This window comes from Haemaphysalis longicornis, unplaced genomic scaffold (genome assembly GCF_048455015.1).
Source record: "Haemaphysalis longicornis isolate Haplotype H1 unplaced genomic scaffold, Haemaphysalis longicornis Haplotype H1 scaffold_9, whole genome shotgun sequence".
Classification (NCBI taxonomy): Eukaryota; Metazoa; Arthropoda; class Arachnida; order Ixodida; family Ixodidae; genus Haemaphysalis; species Haemaphysalis longicornis.
This window is the reverse complement of record NW_027526460.1, coordinates 146,069,500-146,082,262: the sequence shown is the minus strand read 5'-3', so window position 1 is coordinate 146,082,262 and position 12,763 is coordinate 146,069,500. Positions and strand designations below refer to the sequence as shown.

Below are 12,763 nucleotides of genomic sequence, written 5' to 3'. Positions count from 1 at the left end.
TTAGGTGCCTCTTATAATAAGGGTTTACTGTGTGTGTTGCTATTAAAAGCTAGGTGCCAAATTTTTAGTCTTTTCTCTTATTAGAATCCTGTTTGGGTATGAGATGAGAAGTGAATGTGCAGGCTTCACAAGAGGAGCACCGTAATCGTGACCTCTTGAGATTTTGTCATTATCTCAACACAAATACAGTGGAACCCCGATAATGCTACTTTCCAGGGACCGCGCGAAAGCGTTGTATGACAGGGGTGTCATATGATCGGGGTTCGGGTTAATGCCGGCCTAGTAGACTGCCTCACGCGACAGGTGGGCTAAGAACTTATTTGAACCACTATACAGTGGAACCGCGTTAATGTTTTTCAGCGGACCGGGAAAAGAACAGCCGGGAAAACGTAAGAGTGAGGAAAGCCACGAAAATGGGCCGGCGTCTAACTGGCATTGTTAAATCACCCGCCATCTAGAGCTCCATTGTTTCCAACTTGGTTTCTGCCCATTCTACCAAATGTAGCGGTCTTTTTGCATTTTGTATGTGCACATATAGTGTTGCCAAGAGTAATTAGGACGGGCGTCAAGTCACGTCAGTCGTCGTAAAATCACTCTACTAGTCACTCGCCGTCACCGTACTCTTGAAGGTTGACAACAAAATTGGGTGTCATGAAATCACCGGACCACTCGCTCGCCGTTCCGACCGTCTGTATGGGTGGTGTAGGAGGTTCAGTGTGTAGAAGGGTGGTGTAGAAGGACTGGCGCAAGTGACGGTATGGGTGGTGTATAAAGCGCTGAGAGTAGCAAGGAAGGAGCAGCAGAGAAGCGCCGAGACCGATCTCAACACTACCGCAGCGCCACCGCCTGGTCTGCGGCAGCACCGGCCCGTGCCATGGTACTGGAAGGCCGCGCTCTTTGCCAACTGACCTATTCTAACAACGCTGCACGGAACGATTACAACAGTGTGGCGGTGCTAACATCACACACTTCCAGCGTTCCGAAGTGAAGCTTTTGTTGTAAGCTCAGTGATGATCGTGATAGCACTTTCGACGGACGGCCATCTAGGGATGGCCTCTCCAACTGGTTGCGGCTTCTTGTAGCCAGTTCAGTAACAAAGCCTGCCCAAGACTCATCTAAAGACAAAATGGCGGTGCCCAAGCCGCTTCGGAGTGTCAGGTTGCGACGCATTATACGGGAACGGGCCCACAGTTGCGACATTACATTATATCCTCCTATGGGGGCTTGCCGGGACCGATGGCACACAACGTAACAGCCAGGAAAATGCAATAGTGAGGGACGTAACAACAGGGTTCTACTGTATTTAGCACATTCTTGTGCAATTTGCGAACCTTTAGCTAAAATCTCAAGTTCCAAGAAATAAAAAAGCAACACCTATTCTGTGCCCCCCTCCTCGCTACGGCTTCTGCGCTAGCCTGCCAGCCATGCGCGCGCAAGATAAACTGGGCGGGCCGACGCAGCCGAGCAAATTGAGAGTGGGAAACGAACGACAGTACGAGGCTGCGGTGGAAGGACGGCAGGAAGGAAAGGAACAGAGCGACAATGCGGCTTTGAAAGACACTGGTAAGCAGAGAGCAGAGAGAGGGGGAGAGAGAGAATCGTGAAAGGGAGGAACTTGGATCGAATGGGCGAGGAAAGCGGATGTTCGGTCATCGCCGTGGGATTGCGTCGTATATGTTTTCGCATTTGTCGGCTCAGTGGGAGCTCCGAATTCGTGGTCCACCAGCCACCTGGACCTTGACTTCTCGCGGTTGGCACGTTGGCATTCTGCTGCCATAAGGGGCTATTGAAGGTTAGCTCCCGCCCACCAGTACCTGCCTGCTTGTTTGCGCCTGTCTGTTCAGCAAGTGGTCTGGCCCGCCTGCAGAGCTTTGCACATCAGACAGTGTCAAATGGGTATTAAGAATAAAGAAAGGTCGGGACGCCAATTTACCATCTCCAGGGTCGGTCGTATGAAGCACACCACGTGTACCTGGGCATTGTATAATCTTGGGTCTCAACGCATTGTTTCTATGTGGAGTTTGCCGGGGCCGCAGTGGTCTGTCGTAAGAAGCGGGTCTTCGTAAGACTGGGGGACATATCAGGGGGGATCCACTGTACCTGGGTGCATCTTTCCTCATCAGCAGTGTTAAACATTCAGTGTAACTGACAGCTGAACTCATGCATCAGGCCATAAAACTTGGCACAACCATTTCTTGATGCCATGGACAGAGTGGTTTTGTTCTTAAAGATGCATGAACAGTGCCTGTTTGGCTCCAGCAAATGATTTTAATGAGTGCAGGGTGTACAGCCAGATTAACACACGTACCGGCATCTTTGAGGTGTGCTGTGGCGGCGTGGACCTTTATTTTGTACAAAAATAATTCAAGTGGGCCCGCTGGTCTTGGGAAGTCTTTTTTTTTTTTTTTTTTCGAACTAATTGTAATTCATCGTAAGTAGCGCTAGAGACAGGACACAGAAGAGAAGATACACACGACGGCGCTTCTTCTGTGCATCTTCTCTTCTGTGTCCCATCTCTAGCGCTACTTACGATGAATCAAAACCAACTAGCCCAACTGTCAATTTTATTGAACTAATTGTAATGAAATTTCGTGGGCTTGTAAAGTTTTTCAGCTGATTTAAAACATCCAAATTGTTTTGATGTAAGTTAATTAGCTTCCAAGATAGTTAAAAATCTTTCTTGATTGTTCTTGAGAAGGATGGAAAAAGAAACTATTGATACTATTCATAATGGATACTAGAAGTTGTGGCGAATGCAGTGTTTGAAGCAGTTTTCTTTGTATGGCAATCACATGCAAGTTTACATCAATTCTAACTCACAACTTCCTATTGCTGGGAGAAGACCCTCCAGAATGTGAGCAATGTGGGAAGCGCCTTACAGTAATACACATACTTATCGAGTGTCCTAGTTATGAAAACAAGCGTCGTGAATTTTTTTCTCACTTTTATAAATTTCATATTCCATTGCACCCTGTTTTACTGCTAGGCGATGAACCCCTGGTTCCCTTGGAAAAGGTTTTTAAATTTTTGAGTGCCATCAAGCTTTTAGAGAAACTTTGATTTTACCATGTTACGTCATTTTTACATAAGCGGTTTTGAAATTTTTGAGTGCATTCAAGCCTTTACAGAAACTTTGATTTTATCACTGTACATGATTTTTAAATGAGACTTTTGCCGTAGTGAGTTCAAAATATATTACCTTGAGTCTGGCGCATTATAGCCAAATTTGGCTGCTGCGCCAATAAAATTCAAATTTAATTCAATTCAATTCAACTTGTGGGTTTAAAATACTCATGCTAACGAATCATGAATGATGCTAATTAAACAATTACCGTATTTATTCGAATATAAGGCGAGGTGTTTTTCCAAAATCCGTAGTCTCAAAGTCATACCCCCCCTTAATTAAAAGCTCGGTATATATATATATATATATATATATATATATATATATATATATATTCGGCACTATTAAATATTTTGGAAACAGCCGAATAGCACTGGCAATGACGACTGCAACCTTGATTTGTGTCCTTACCGAGTCCCGCATCTTTCTGTTCTGCTATATATATATATATGTATGTATATATATGTATGTGTGTGTGTGTGTGGCGAATTTTTTACTGTCCAAACTGCACCCTCCCCTTATAATCGTGACCGCCTTATAACCGAATAAATACGGTATTGAAACACGAAACGCAAAAGTTGTTTCCTTAGAAGGTTTAAACATTAAGCTTCACACTGCAAAAGAAATGACCTTTCTAGCTGCACTACATGCTGGAATGTACCTCCTGAGAATTTCCTATAGTAGCTGCAATACTGCTTGTGGTGCAAAAGGTGAGAAAATGTGAAAAAAAAAAAAATGCTTTTTTTTTCTTTCTTTTTTTGTGAAACCAGGCTTATATGGCTTATACAAATACGTAGTACTGTTGAAGTACAAACTTTTTGGAAGGAAAAACTGTGCAAACCAAGAGAAAAGTGATACTTAAAAACAAATATCTTTTTGAGCAATTTTTCACTCCCAAAGGCCCATGTGCCCCCTTAAGTTTTTACGGAGCAGTTGAGCTGTAGGTAAACTGGTGAGAGGAATTTAGTAACTGCATCAGTAGAAAAAAAAAAAGCACGCCTCTTGCAGTAAGGCGGCACCTGTCTCATGGCTGTGTTGTTCAAGCAGTAATAAAATAGCACTGAACATCTTCAGCTGGTATGTCTCTGTGCCTAATTTCACAATCAGCAAAGGGAAATTGAAGTATGTACGGACACCAAATTGAAAAGCTCCCATTGAGTTTGGCATGACGTTTTCAATTTCAACTGTAGCAAGTTTGCAAGGGTGTGCGAGTAGTGATCTTCGGTTTCGAAGCAAACACGAAGTTGATTACGATTCCTAGTGAGAAAACTGAAATCTACAATTTCCCAAGCGTGCCTCAGTGAGTAGTCAGAAATGGGCCATCGGTGCTTTGTAGTGCTTGCCTCCAATGCGGGCTGGCTACTACAAGATCTTGGCACTGGATATTGAATTTCAACCACAACGTGTTCAAACTGAAATCCCGTAATGTCGGCTTTACCAAATTACACGAATTACTTGTGCACCCTGAGTCGTGTGTGGGAAAGGGGCGGCTGACCTTCTGTTTTCCAGACTGTTCTGTTTTCTGATTATAGAGCCCTAACCCTTTCAGCCCTGACTTTTTTATTTCAAGCAAAACAATGTTTTTGTGCATTTTGCTAAGTTTAGGGTCCCATAAGTGCCAAAACAAAAATAGAGGTCAAAGGGCAAATATTAACGGATTTATTAATGGGGCAACTAATTAGGACATCTGGCAGTTAAACATGTTATGTTGAGCAGGGACATCACTTTTGCATATTTTCCAAAACTTTATGACCGCATCAACCTACAAACAAAAAATGAGCTTCGTAGTGCACGTATTTATAGATTTACAAGCTTGGTAATGAAACTCGGACTGCCATCCTGATCAGCCTCAAGTGTTGTAATTTCGTCTTCACCAGAGCTTCTTCTTTGTAGCACGCAGCTTCGCTAAAATGAAACAACAGCAGGGGTGAGACAGCTGCGCATATTGCGCCTTTTTGATACAATTCCATTTTCCTGCGCCAAGCTGCTCCAAAAGCATGAAAATTGCGAAAATTGCGCCAAACTGCTCCAGAAGAGCCCGAAAGGCACGGATTTTGATGCTCATGTCAGTTCCGGCGGGGACGACAGCCTCCCGCATCCCGGTGACCGCTTTATTGTCGGTCAACAGAAATGGCAAACATAAAAAGACTGAAATGAAGCAAACGATAGCTTCTAAAACACGATTGGCTTTCTGTCCGGGTGCGCTGAAACGGCCTTCCCGATTAGGCATCGCTGTGGCTACAAACATGGCCGCCGAAGGAGGCTATGGCCTGCTACTGCCTACTTCACGCGCTCACTGCGCATCGCCGATATTTACCCTGGTTTATTTTACGCTATCAGCTGGGTTCTAGTCTATTCATTCTATCAATTGTGGCTCTGAACAGTGACGTTAACGCGGGGATATGGTTTGAGATTGGTGCGATATTACGAGAAGTTGTGCGGCTCGTAAAAAAAGTTTTGAAATGTGGGGCCTACGACTTCGGCGTGGTTTGACCTTGAGGTCGAAATGCGGTGCGTGCGTCTATAATCGGATTCGTGAATTGAACTTTTTGTCTCGTTGTGGTGTTATAAAATTCTGAGGTGTTGCTGTGCTTCGAAGCGCGATCGCGAGCCTCGGCCCGGGAGGGAACGGTCGGCACGAAAGTTGCGGGCTGTGCTGCGGCGCCGCAACCTGTCCAGCAGGACTGCATGGTTTCCATAGCACGCGACTAATAACACTTGATGTATGCGAAGTGAAATTTAATTCCCAAATCTAGGTGGCTAAACAGTAGCGCTACTCAAATGATCATCGGGTGGACGTGCGCCCCACGGACTGCAACGGGTAGGCTGGGCTATGCGGCCGTTATCTCGAAGTTGGTCAACTGTTGCCGCGACTACACTCGTTCATACAACGCATCCTGGGATTACAAAAATAATAATTTTAGCATTAAAATGGCGAGAAAACATGCCACAATTGCAGAGCCCCTAAATTTGATAATGTTAACGGCAGTTTTGTTGTCAGTGTTCCATACATCCGCAACACAATATCACTAGTTCGGGAAAAGGTACTGCAGTTAGAACTTTGTGATACTCTTAAAAAATTATTTCGCTTAAGTCTGTTCCAGTGTTCTGGGTATTCAAAACTGATTGGAATGTGTACTTGATTCTTCGAATTGCTGAAATTATGATTTTTTAAGCTCACTAGACGATGTATTAAATGTCCCTACTTGCTCCAAATCAAGATTCTTCTGCTCCAAAATTGAAATTTTGCTGCTCCGAAAACTGCCCCCAAATCTCTTTGCGCTGGTCTCACCCCTGCAACAGTGATATGCCATCTTTGAAGAACAGCACCCCAAAAAACTAGCAGTTTTGGTTTTGTTCTCTATGCACTAGAGGAACTTCTACGTGATGGCGTCAATCGGCACCACTAGGGCCGAAAGGGTTAAACCTGGTCCCGCGATGGGAAGAGCAACAATTGAAACATCGTCTAGGAAACAAGGGCACGGAGCATGTTCTCCTTTGCTTGTCCCCATCCTAATGGTGGCACGTTGGTGGCTCCCAGAGTTCCACAATTAGGACAGGGATAGGGAAGGGAGAACACGCTCCGTGCCCTTTCTTTCCTGTGTCGTCTTGCCATGCTAGAAGGGCGAGCGGATCTCCGACCCTTCCCCCGTGCCCGCAGTCCGGCCAGGCCAGCCAGCAGCAGCAGCAGCAGGGGGGCCAGAAGCGCGGCCGGTCGCCCTCGTCCTATGCGCGGCCGCCTGCCTCGTCTGAGCCCTGGTTTGCGCCGCCGCCGGTCAAGCGGGCCGCTCCTCCCCCCGCGCCCTTCATGGGTGCGCCCACTACGGCACCGCCCTACATGCCACCGCCCGTGCTGCCGCCACCACTGCCCCGCCAGCAGCAGCCGGCCGTGCCGCCACCCAGCATGCCGCCACCCAGCATGCCGCCTCCCAACATGCCGCCTCCCGCCATGCCCCCGGCGGCCGTCTTCACTGCCCCGCCCCCACCACTTCCGGCACCAGCACCCCAGGTGAGGGGGCGCTTCCTGCTGAAAGGGGGGGGTGCACCGTCATGTGTCTCTTTGGAAGGTACAGTTTCGGACCTGGAGGGGAACGAAAAATAGTTCGAATAAAAGAGCAGTCCGAAAAATCCGTTAGCCATTATTGCAATGGGACAACTGGCGGTTCCTTGGGAAAGTGCAGGTCTGAATTTTTGGAGTCTTGATGCAAAATCGGTGCAAAAAAATATCCCGTAGCACAGGGAAAGCAAAGAGAAAACCTTGTGTAAGAAACAAATGCTGTAATAATGGTCGATCAGCGATTGATAGGAATGATTAGTGAGGGGGTATTTAGGTGGGTGTGAGTGGACACCAGTGTAGCACTGAGGCAGTAAAATAGTGTGGGTGCTGTGTCAGCTGGTGGACGTGTGTATCAAAGGTGCCCATCACAGCAGTACAGCCATAACTGCCCCACCGACGATGCATGTGAATGCTACCAGGCCTTTCCCTTCAAAGCACATAAGCAGACTTCAGTTCCAGAGAAAAAATTTTTTACGATCACTTGTGTAACAGAAGCAACAGTGTACGCTTCCACCACTTCCCGCAAGAAACAGGTGACAGGCCTTGAGGGGGCGTTTGAAATTAGGAACATGAGAATTGTGAAATGTTCCCAGCGAGGGGATTTGCTGGGAACATTTCGCCCGGGGTTCACTGCTCCCTTTCAGTGGGAGGTGGTTGGCTTGCTAGTAAATAACGAAACACAGACTTTGTGCCTTCAATATTAAGCAGCACACATTGTGCTTAGAGTAGGGAATTAACTTTTTCGCTAGTGTCACATGTGTCCCCCCCTAACTGCTAACTGCTCGAAAATGCTCGTTAGAATTGAGGCGCGAGATTGCCTGCTTGCATTGGGGTGCCTCGAAAGAGATAGTGTGCCTGCGATGCAGGGTTGATGATGGGCTAGGTGGCGGGCCCAAAGCTTCGACTGTGCCAAGTGGCTAATATGCGGGGGCGTAGTGTTGCCTCCAGCTGCATGGTATGTTTTGTTGTCCGCGTGTAAACGTATTTATTGCCACTTCATTTTAGTGCAAAATTGCTGTGTGTGGGCAGCTTAGACACATCTGTAAAATTTCACTAGCGCCTTAACACAGGCTATGTCCTCAGTTAATCTCGAAGTATGACACCAGCTGCATATAAAAAAGATTAGCTAGTGGTTAATATGCCAGAACAACAGCCATGCTCGGGCATTTCTCAGCACATTACTTGTGCAAGAACATGCACCATGGTGCAGTGCACCAGTTGCACTTAGGTAACTTGCTTCGAAATTTCGTACAAATGGGAGTCTTTTTATTTCTGTGTCCATTGAATAAAGAAAGGAAAAATGCATGCCACAAGTTGAGCCTCTGCCTGAATGGCTGCCAGCAGTGCAGTGGCAGCCGTTGCTGCTGGCATAAGTACGACATTTTTGTTACGCGATTTTCAAGCGCCAAATATTTAGACAGGGGACGAACATGGCAGAGACACGCGCTTATATATGCAGCAATGCTAACAAAAAAGAAAAGTGCATGTCTCTATCCATTTTGTCGCCTGTCTAAATATTTGGCACTTGAGAATCTTATAATGGAGTACCAACTAGCTCGGACCCACACGTTGCTGAGTCACATTTTTGTGCTTGTGACCTGCGTGGCGCCAGTAATTGGCCGGTCTGCGGAGTGGAGTTGAGGTTGGAGCCCTGAGGTGTGATGCCGCCAAATTGTGCCTGCAGCTTGACATGGAATGGGTTGATGTTGCTTGGCAGGTCGTTAAGGTTAGCGTTGGGGCTGGCAAACGTTAAGCCTAAACATAGGCCTAAGAAGGGCTATTGGCAGAGGCTCTTGTTCATAGTAGCAAAGAGAAAAAGAAACAAGATCGCTCTTTAGCATTGCACGAAGAGTTTCAAAGTGCCTCTGGCCCTGAAGATCTTAAGCAGCATGGTTCCGTCCTGACCAAAGTTTTATGTGAATCTGGTGGCATCTAATAGTCCAGAGTTAAGCGGAATGCCGTCTGGTCAGGCAAAGGCATTTGTGTAAAAAGGCAGGACACTGATCAATGTTAAAGCAAAATCTATGGCTCGGGGTCCATACGGATCCCTTGTTCACAACAGAATGACAGCTAAGCAGCAGGTTCCTGGGTAACATGGTGACTAAAAGCACAGAAATGCAGGGCAGTGTTCACAATGTTTGGTCATGCTGCTATCGATCTGCCAACATTCACAGGGAATGTTGGCCAACTGTTGTGGCGCATGTGTGATTGCTGATTCCTTCTCGATTGTCATTGTTTAATCATGGTGGTTTTGTGTGTATATGAATGTATGTATGATGCATCGAGATTTTCTTCTTTTAGTTTCATTAAAACTGAGTTGTTATAAGCGCTCATCCTGCGTAGTTCCTCTCTTTGTCCTGCATTTTTCTGTGCTTTTAGTCACTGTCTCCGTACCAACGTGCCCAGTTGTTGGTGCTCCTAAGGTTCCTAAGTTCAAAGTTCATTTCTGAAGGCTCAGGGTAGATATTGAAGAGGAGGTCCTAAGTTGGAAACCAGAGGCTATGTGGCCATATTGTTACGTGGGAGGAGGAGACAAGCAACGGGAACCGTGGTTAAGGATTACGAGTGACCTACTTGCAGTATTGATGAGGCAGCTATGAGACAGTTTGCGCAAAGTACGCGTCAGCCACTTTTTTGTTGTCGTCGTCATCTGCCCTAAGTCGTCATGATGTGGCCATTGCCCGCCTCTCACCTGTGAGTGCTGTCCCTCCATAGCTGTTCTATCACTTGACTGTTCCGCCTTCATTCATTTCATTTATTTACTCTCAATGCCGTTCAGGCGTCACAGAGCGGAGTGGGGTAATGGGGAAAAAAAGAACACAGCAGTAACACAAGCGGGGCGGGGAAGACAGCAAAAATTACAATGAATGAACAAAATTGTGAACTGCCGACTGGAAGGTGGCAGGCTCGGTGGGGCAGGCGATGGAAGCGGTAAGGCCGTTCGAGTGCGCGCTGGTTTTTGGGGTTTGAATTTCCCCCTCTCTCTCTCTCTCCTGCCCTGCCCCTCCCCCGTAGCAGCAGCAGCAGCAGCCGCAGCACCGGGCGGGGGCGGACCTGCAGGGCTCCCTGAGCCGCCTGGCGGGGGGCATGGCGCAGGGCGCGGCCGACCTGACCCCCGCGGCCATGGCGGCCACCCTGGAGACGCTGATGCAGCTGCAGAAGCAGCTGCTCTCCTTCACGGCTGCCACAGCCGCCTCCCAGCAGCAGCCGGGCCCTGGCAGCGGGGGGCCCCGGCGGGAAGAGGCCCCGTACCAGCTGGGCGGCGGCAGTGGCAGCGGCAGGGACAGCTTTGGCTCGAGGCCCGCCCTGTCGCAGCATGGCCTGGATGAGACGGACCTGCGCGAGAGCCTCGAGCAGCTGAGGCGCAGCCAGCAGTACACCGTACGTGCACGCTCTTCGCATGCACAACCATCCATGGGGGGCCTCCGCGTTGTTGCAAGGGCAGCCAGGTCTCTCTGCAACGACACTAGCTGGGCGAGGGGAAGGCTTTTAGTGACGTAATTGGCTGGCCTAGTTGGTGTTCCATTATGTACCATCATCATCATCAGACTATGTTGGCCCACTGCAGGGCAAAGGCCACTATTCTGCAATTACCCCGGTCCTGCACCAACTGTGACCAATTTACCCCCGCAAATTTCTTGATCTCATCAGCGCATCTAACCTTCTGCCGCCCCCTGCCATGCTTGCCTTCTCTAGGGATCCACTCTGTTACCCTTAATGACCAGCGGTTATCTTGCCTTCGCATTACATGCCCTTATGCCATTATGTGCAGTGCAGAAAAAGACAGGGACTAAATAAGACACAATACAAGAGCGCTCTTGTGTTCTGTCTTTTCTAGTCCCTGTCGTCTTTTTCTGCACTGAACCGCACAAGTGTTTCTCAGGATGAAACTTTACGGTTCGGAAGAAGGCAGCAGGGGAAGGAGGGGGCAGAACACTCGGGGCTGCACTTCTATTGGACAGTTACTCCCTGGAAGCGTGCACCAATGTGGAATAGCTTAGCGTCTTCCCTGGTGGGAAAAGTGGCATCAGTAAGGGCATCAGGAAAGCACGCACGCAGGCTACTTTCACCGTGTGCAAATTGATGGGCACAGCAAGCATTTGTGCCGCCTCGCCCCTTGGGGAGGCTGCACACAACCGTTGCCCCTTGCAGATGACATGCCCACACCCGACAGAAACGTAATTGCCTCTTGCGAGCGTGTTTCTTTTTTTTTTTTTTGACTCCCCCTTTTTTCTTTTTTGCGGTGCTTGTTATCGTGTGCTGCGCAGTAGGGGTCTTCTTCATTCGGTGGAAAAACTAAACCTTGGAACCTTTTCTTTTGCTGCGACGGGGGAATCTGGATGATGCATTTCTGGGCGATTCAATGGAATCTCGGTTATACGAATCTCAAAGTACCGCGAAAAATATTCCAGGGTTGGGACAGCTGTGCCATTTGCACCATTGAGCACCAAATGTGTTTACCTGTGCCATCCTGCACCGAACCGCCCCCTATTACGGCAAACTCATTCATGGGCGCAGTCTCGCGCCGCAGCACCCGAATTGAGCCTCGAAATAGAGCCCTGCACAGGCCTGATTTTAGGGCCCGGGCCCAGGTGTTCATAAGCAAGCACGGCCCAGGTCCACCAGCCCGGGCCTAATAATTTATTTTTAAGCCTAACGAGTGTTCACGTGCGCGTGACCAGGCCCAGGCTTAGACGCTAAGGGAAGTTCAGTAAAGCTTGATGTCAGGCTAGTTGGTGTAACATGCTTTTGAAGGCAAGTTGCACTTGTTGTGTGAGAAAAGAAAAAAAAAAACATAGACTTTCATCAGAAAACGGCGCCGTCTTCTTGTGAAAGTCTACGTTTTTTTTTTTTTTCCCGTGTCCGTCTCAGTGTTCACAACAAGCGCAACTTACCTTCAAAAGCACGCTAAGGGAAATTTATTATATTCGGTTGAGTGTCTTCGTGGCGGGCAATGAGACGGAGCATGAGCTTCTAGTCTGTGCAGCGCATCAAGGATTAAGGGGACGTGCTCCTCCAAACAACTTTTTTTTTAATAATGAAGTTAGGAGGCTGAAATTTTCACAGCTTGTAGAGATTGAGCTCCTCTGGTCATATATGTAATCAGATTTTGAATAGCTGCTCCGGATAAAATGTTACGCAGCATGACTTTCAGAAAAATGGCTTTTTTGTGCACACTTTTTTTTATAGTAAAAATTTTTTCTGAAACTTTTAAAATAGCCTAGGTGGTTCCTTATGAACTGCAGAGTGCACAAATCTACCTGAAAAAGCCTCATCATCATTTTCCTCACCACGAAAAAAAAATGACTGGTAGTGTGCCTTTTTTTGTTCTGTATATTTTGGTTTTATGACCGTCAGAAATATCTAAGGACACAAATTGCATAATGAACAAGATTTGTGCACTCTACGTGTTATAATGAACATCTGTGCAAAATTTCATCCTGATACGACAACTTTAGGTGGGAAAATAAGTGTGCACAAACTCAGAAAACGGACAAAAACAACAAGCTGAGAAAAACGCAATTGAAAGTTTATTTCTTTGGCAGATTCAGAAATTCTTGCTCGAACAACATGAAATTTGG

General features: G+C 47.4%; 1 protein-coding gene across 5 annotated transcripts in view; it reads left to right on the top strand.

Moving 5' to 3' along the window:
• LOC144152586 (uncharacterized) overlaps positions 1–12,763 on the top strand; it is an 89,770-nt gene that overhangs the window by 64,103 nt on the left and 12,904 nt on the right. For 4 of the 5 annotated variants that reach the window (XM_077683894.1, XM_077683892.1, XM_077683895.1 and 1 more), the window contains exons 11-12: positions 6,786–7,133; positions 10,197–10,562. In XM_077683894.1, coding sequence (XP_077540020.1) covers positions 6,786–7,133; positions 10,197–10,562 — 714 coding nt within the window. The remainder of the gene's footprint in view (positions 1–6,785; positions 7,134–10,196; positions 10,563–12,763) is intronic. The other variant, XM_077683893.1, reaches the window with a different exon arrangement.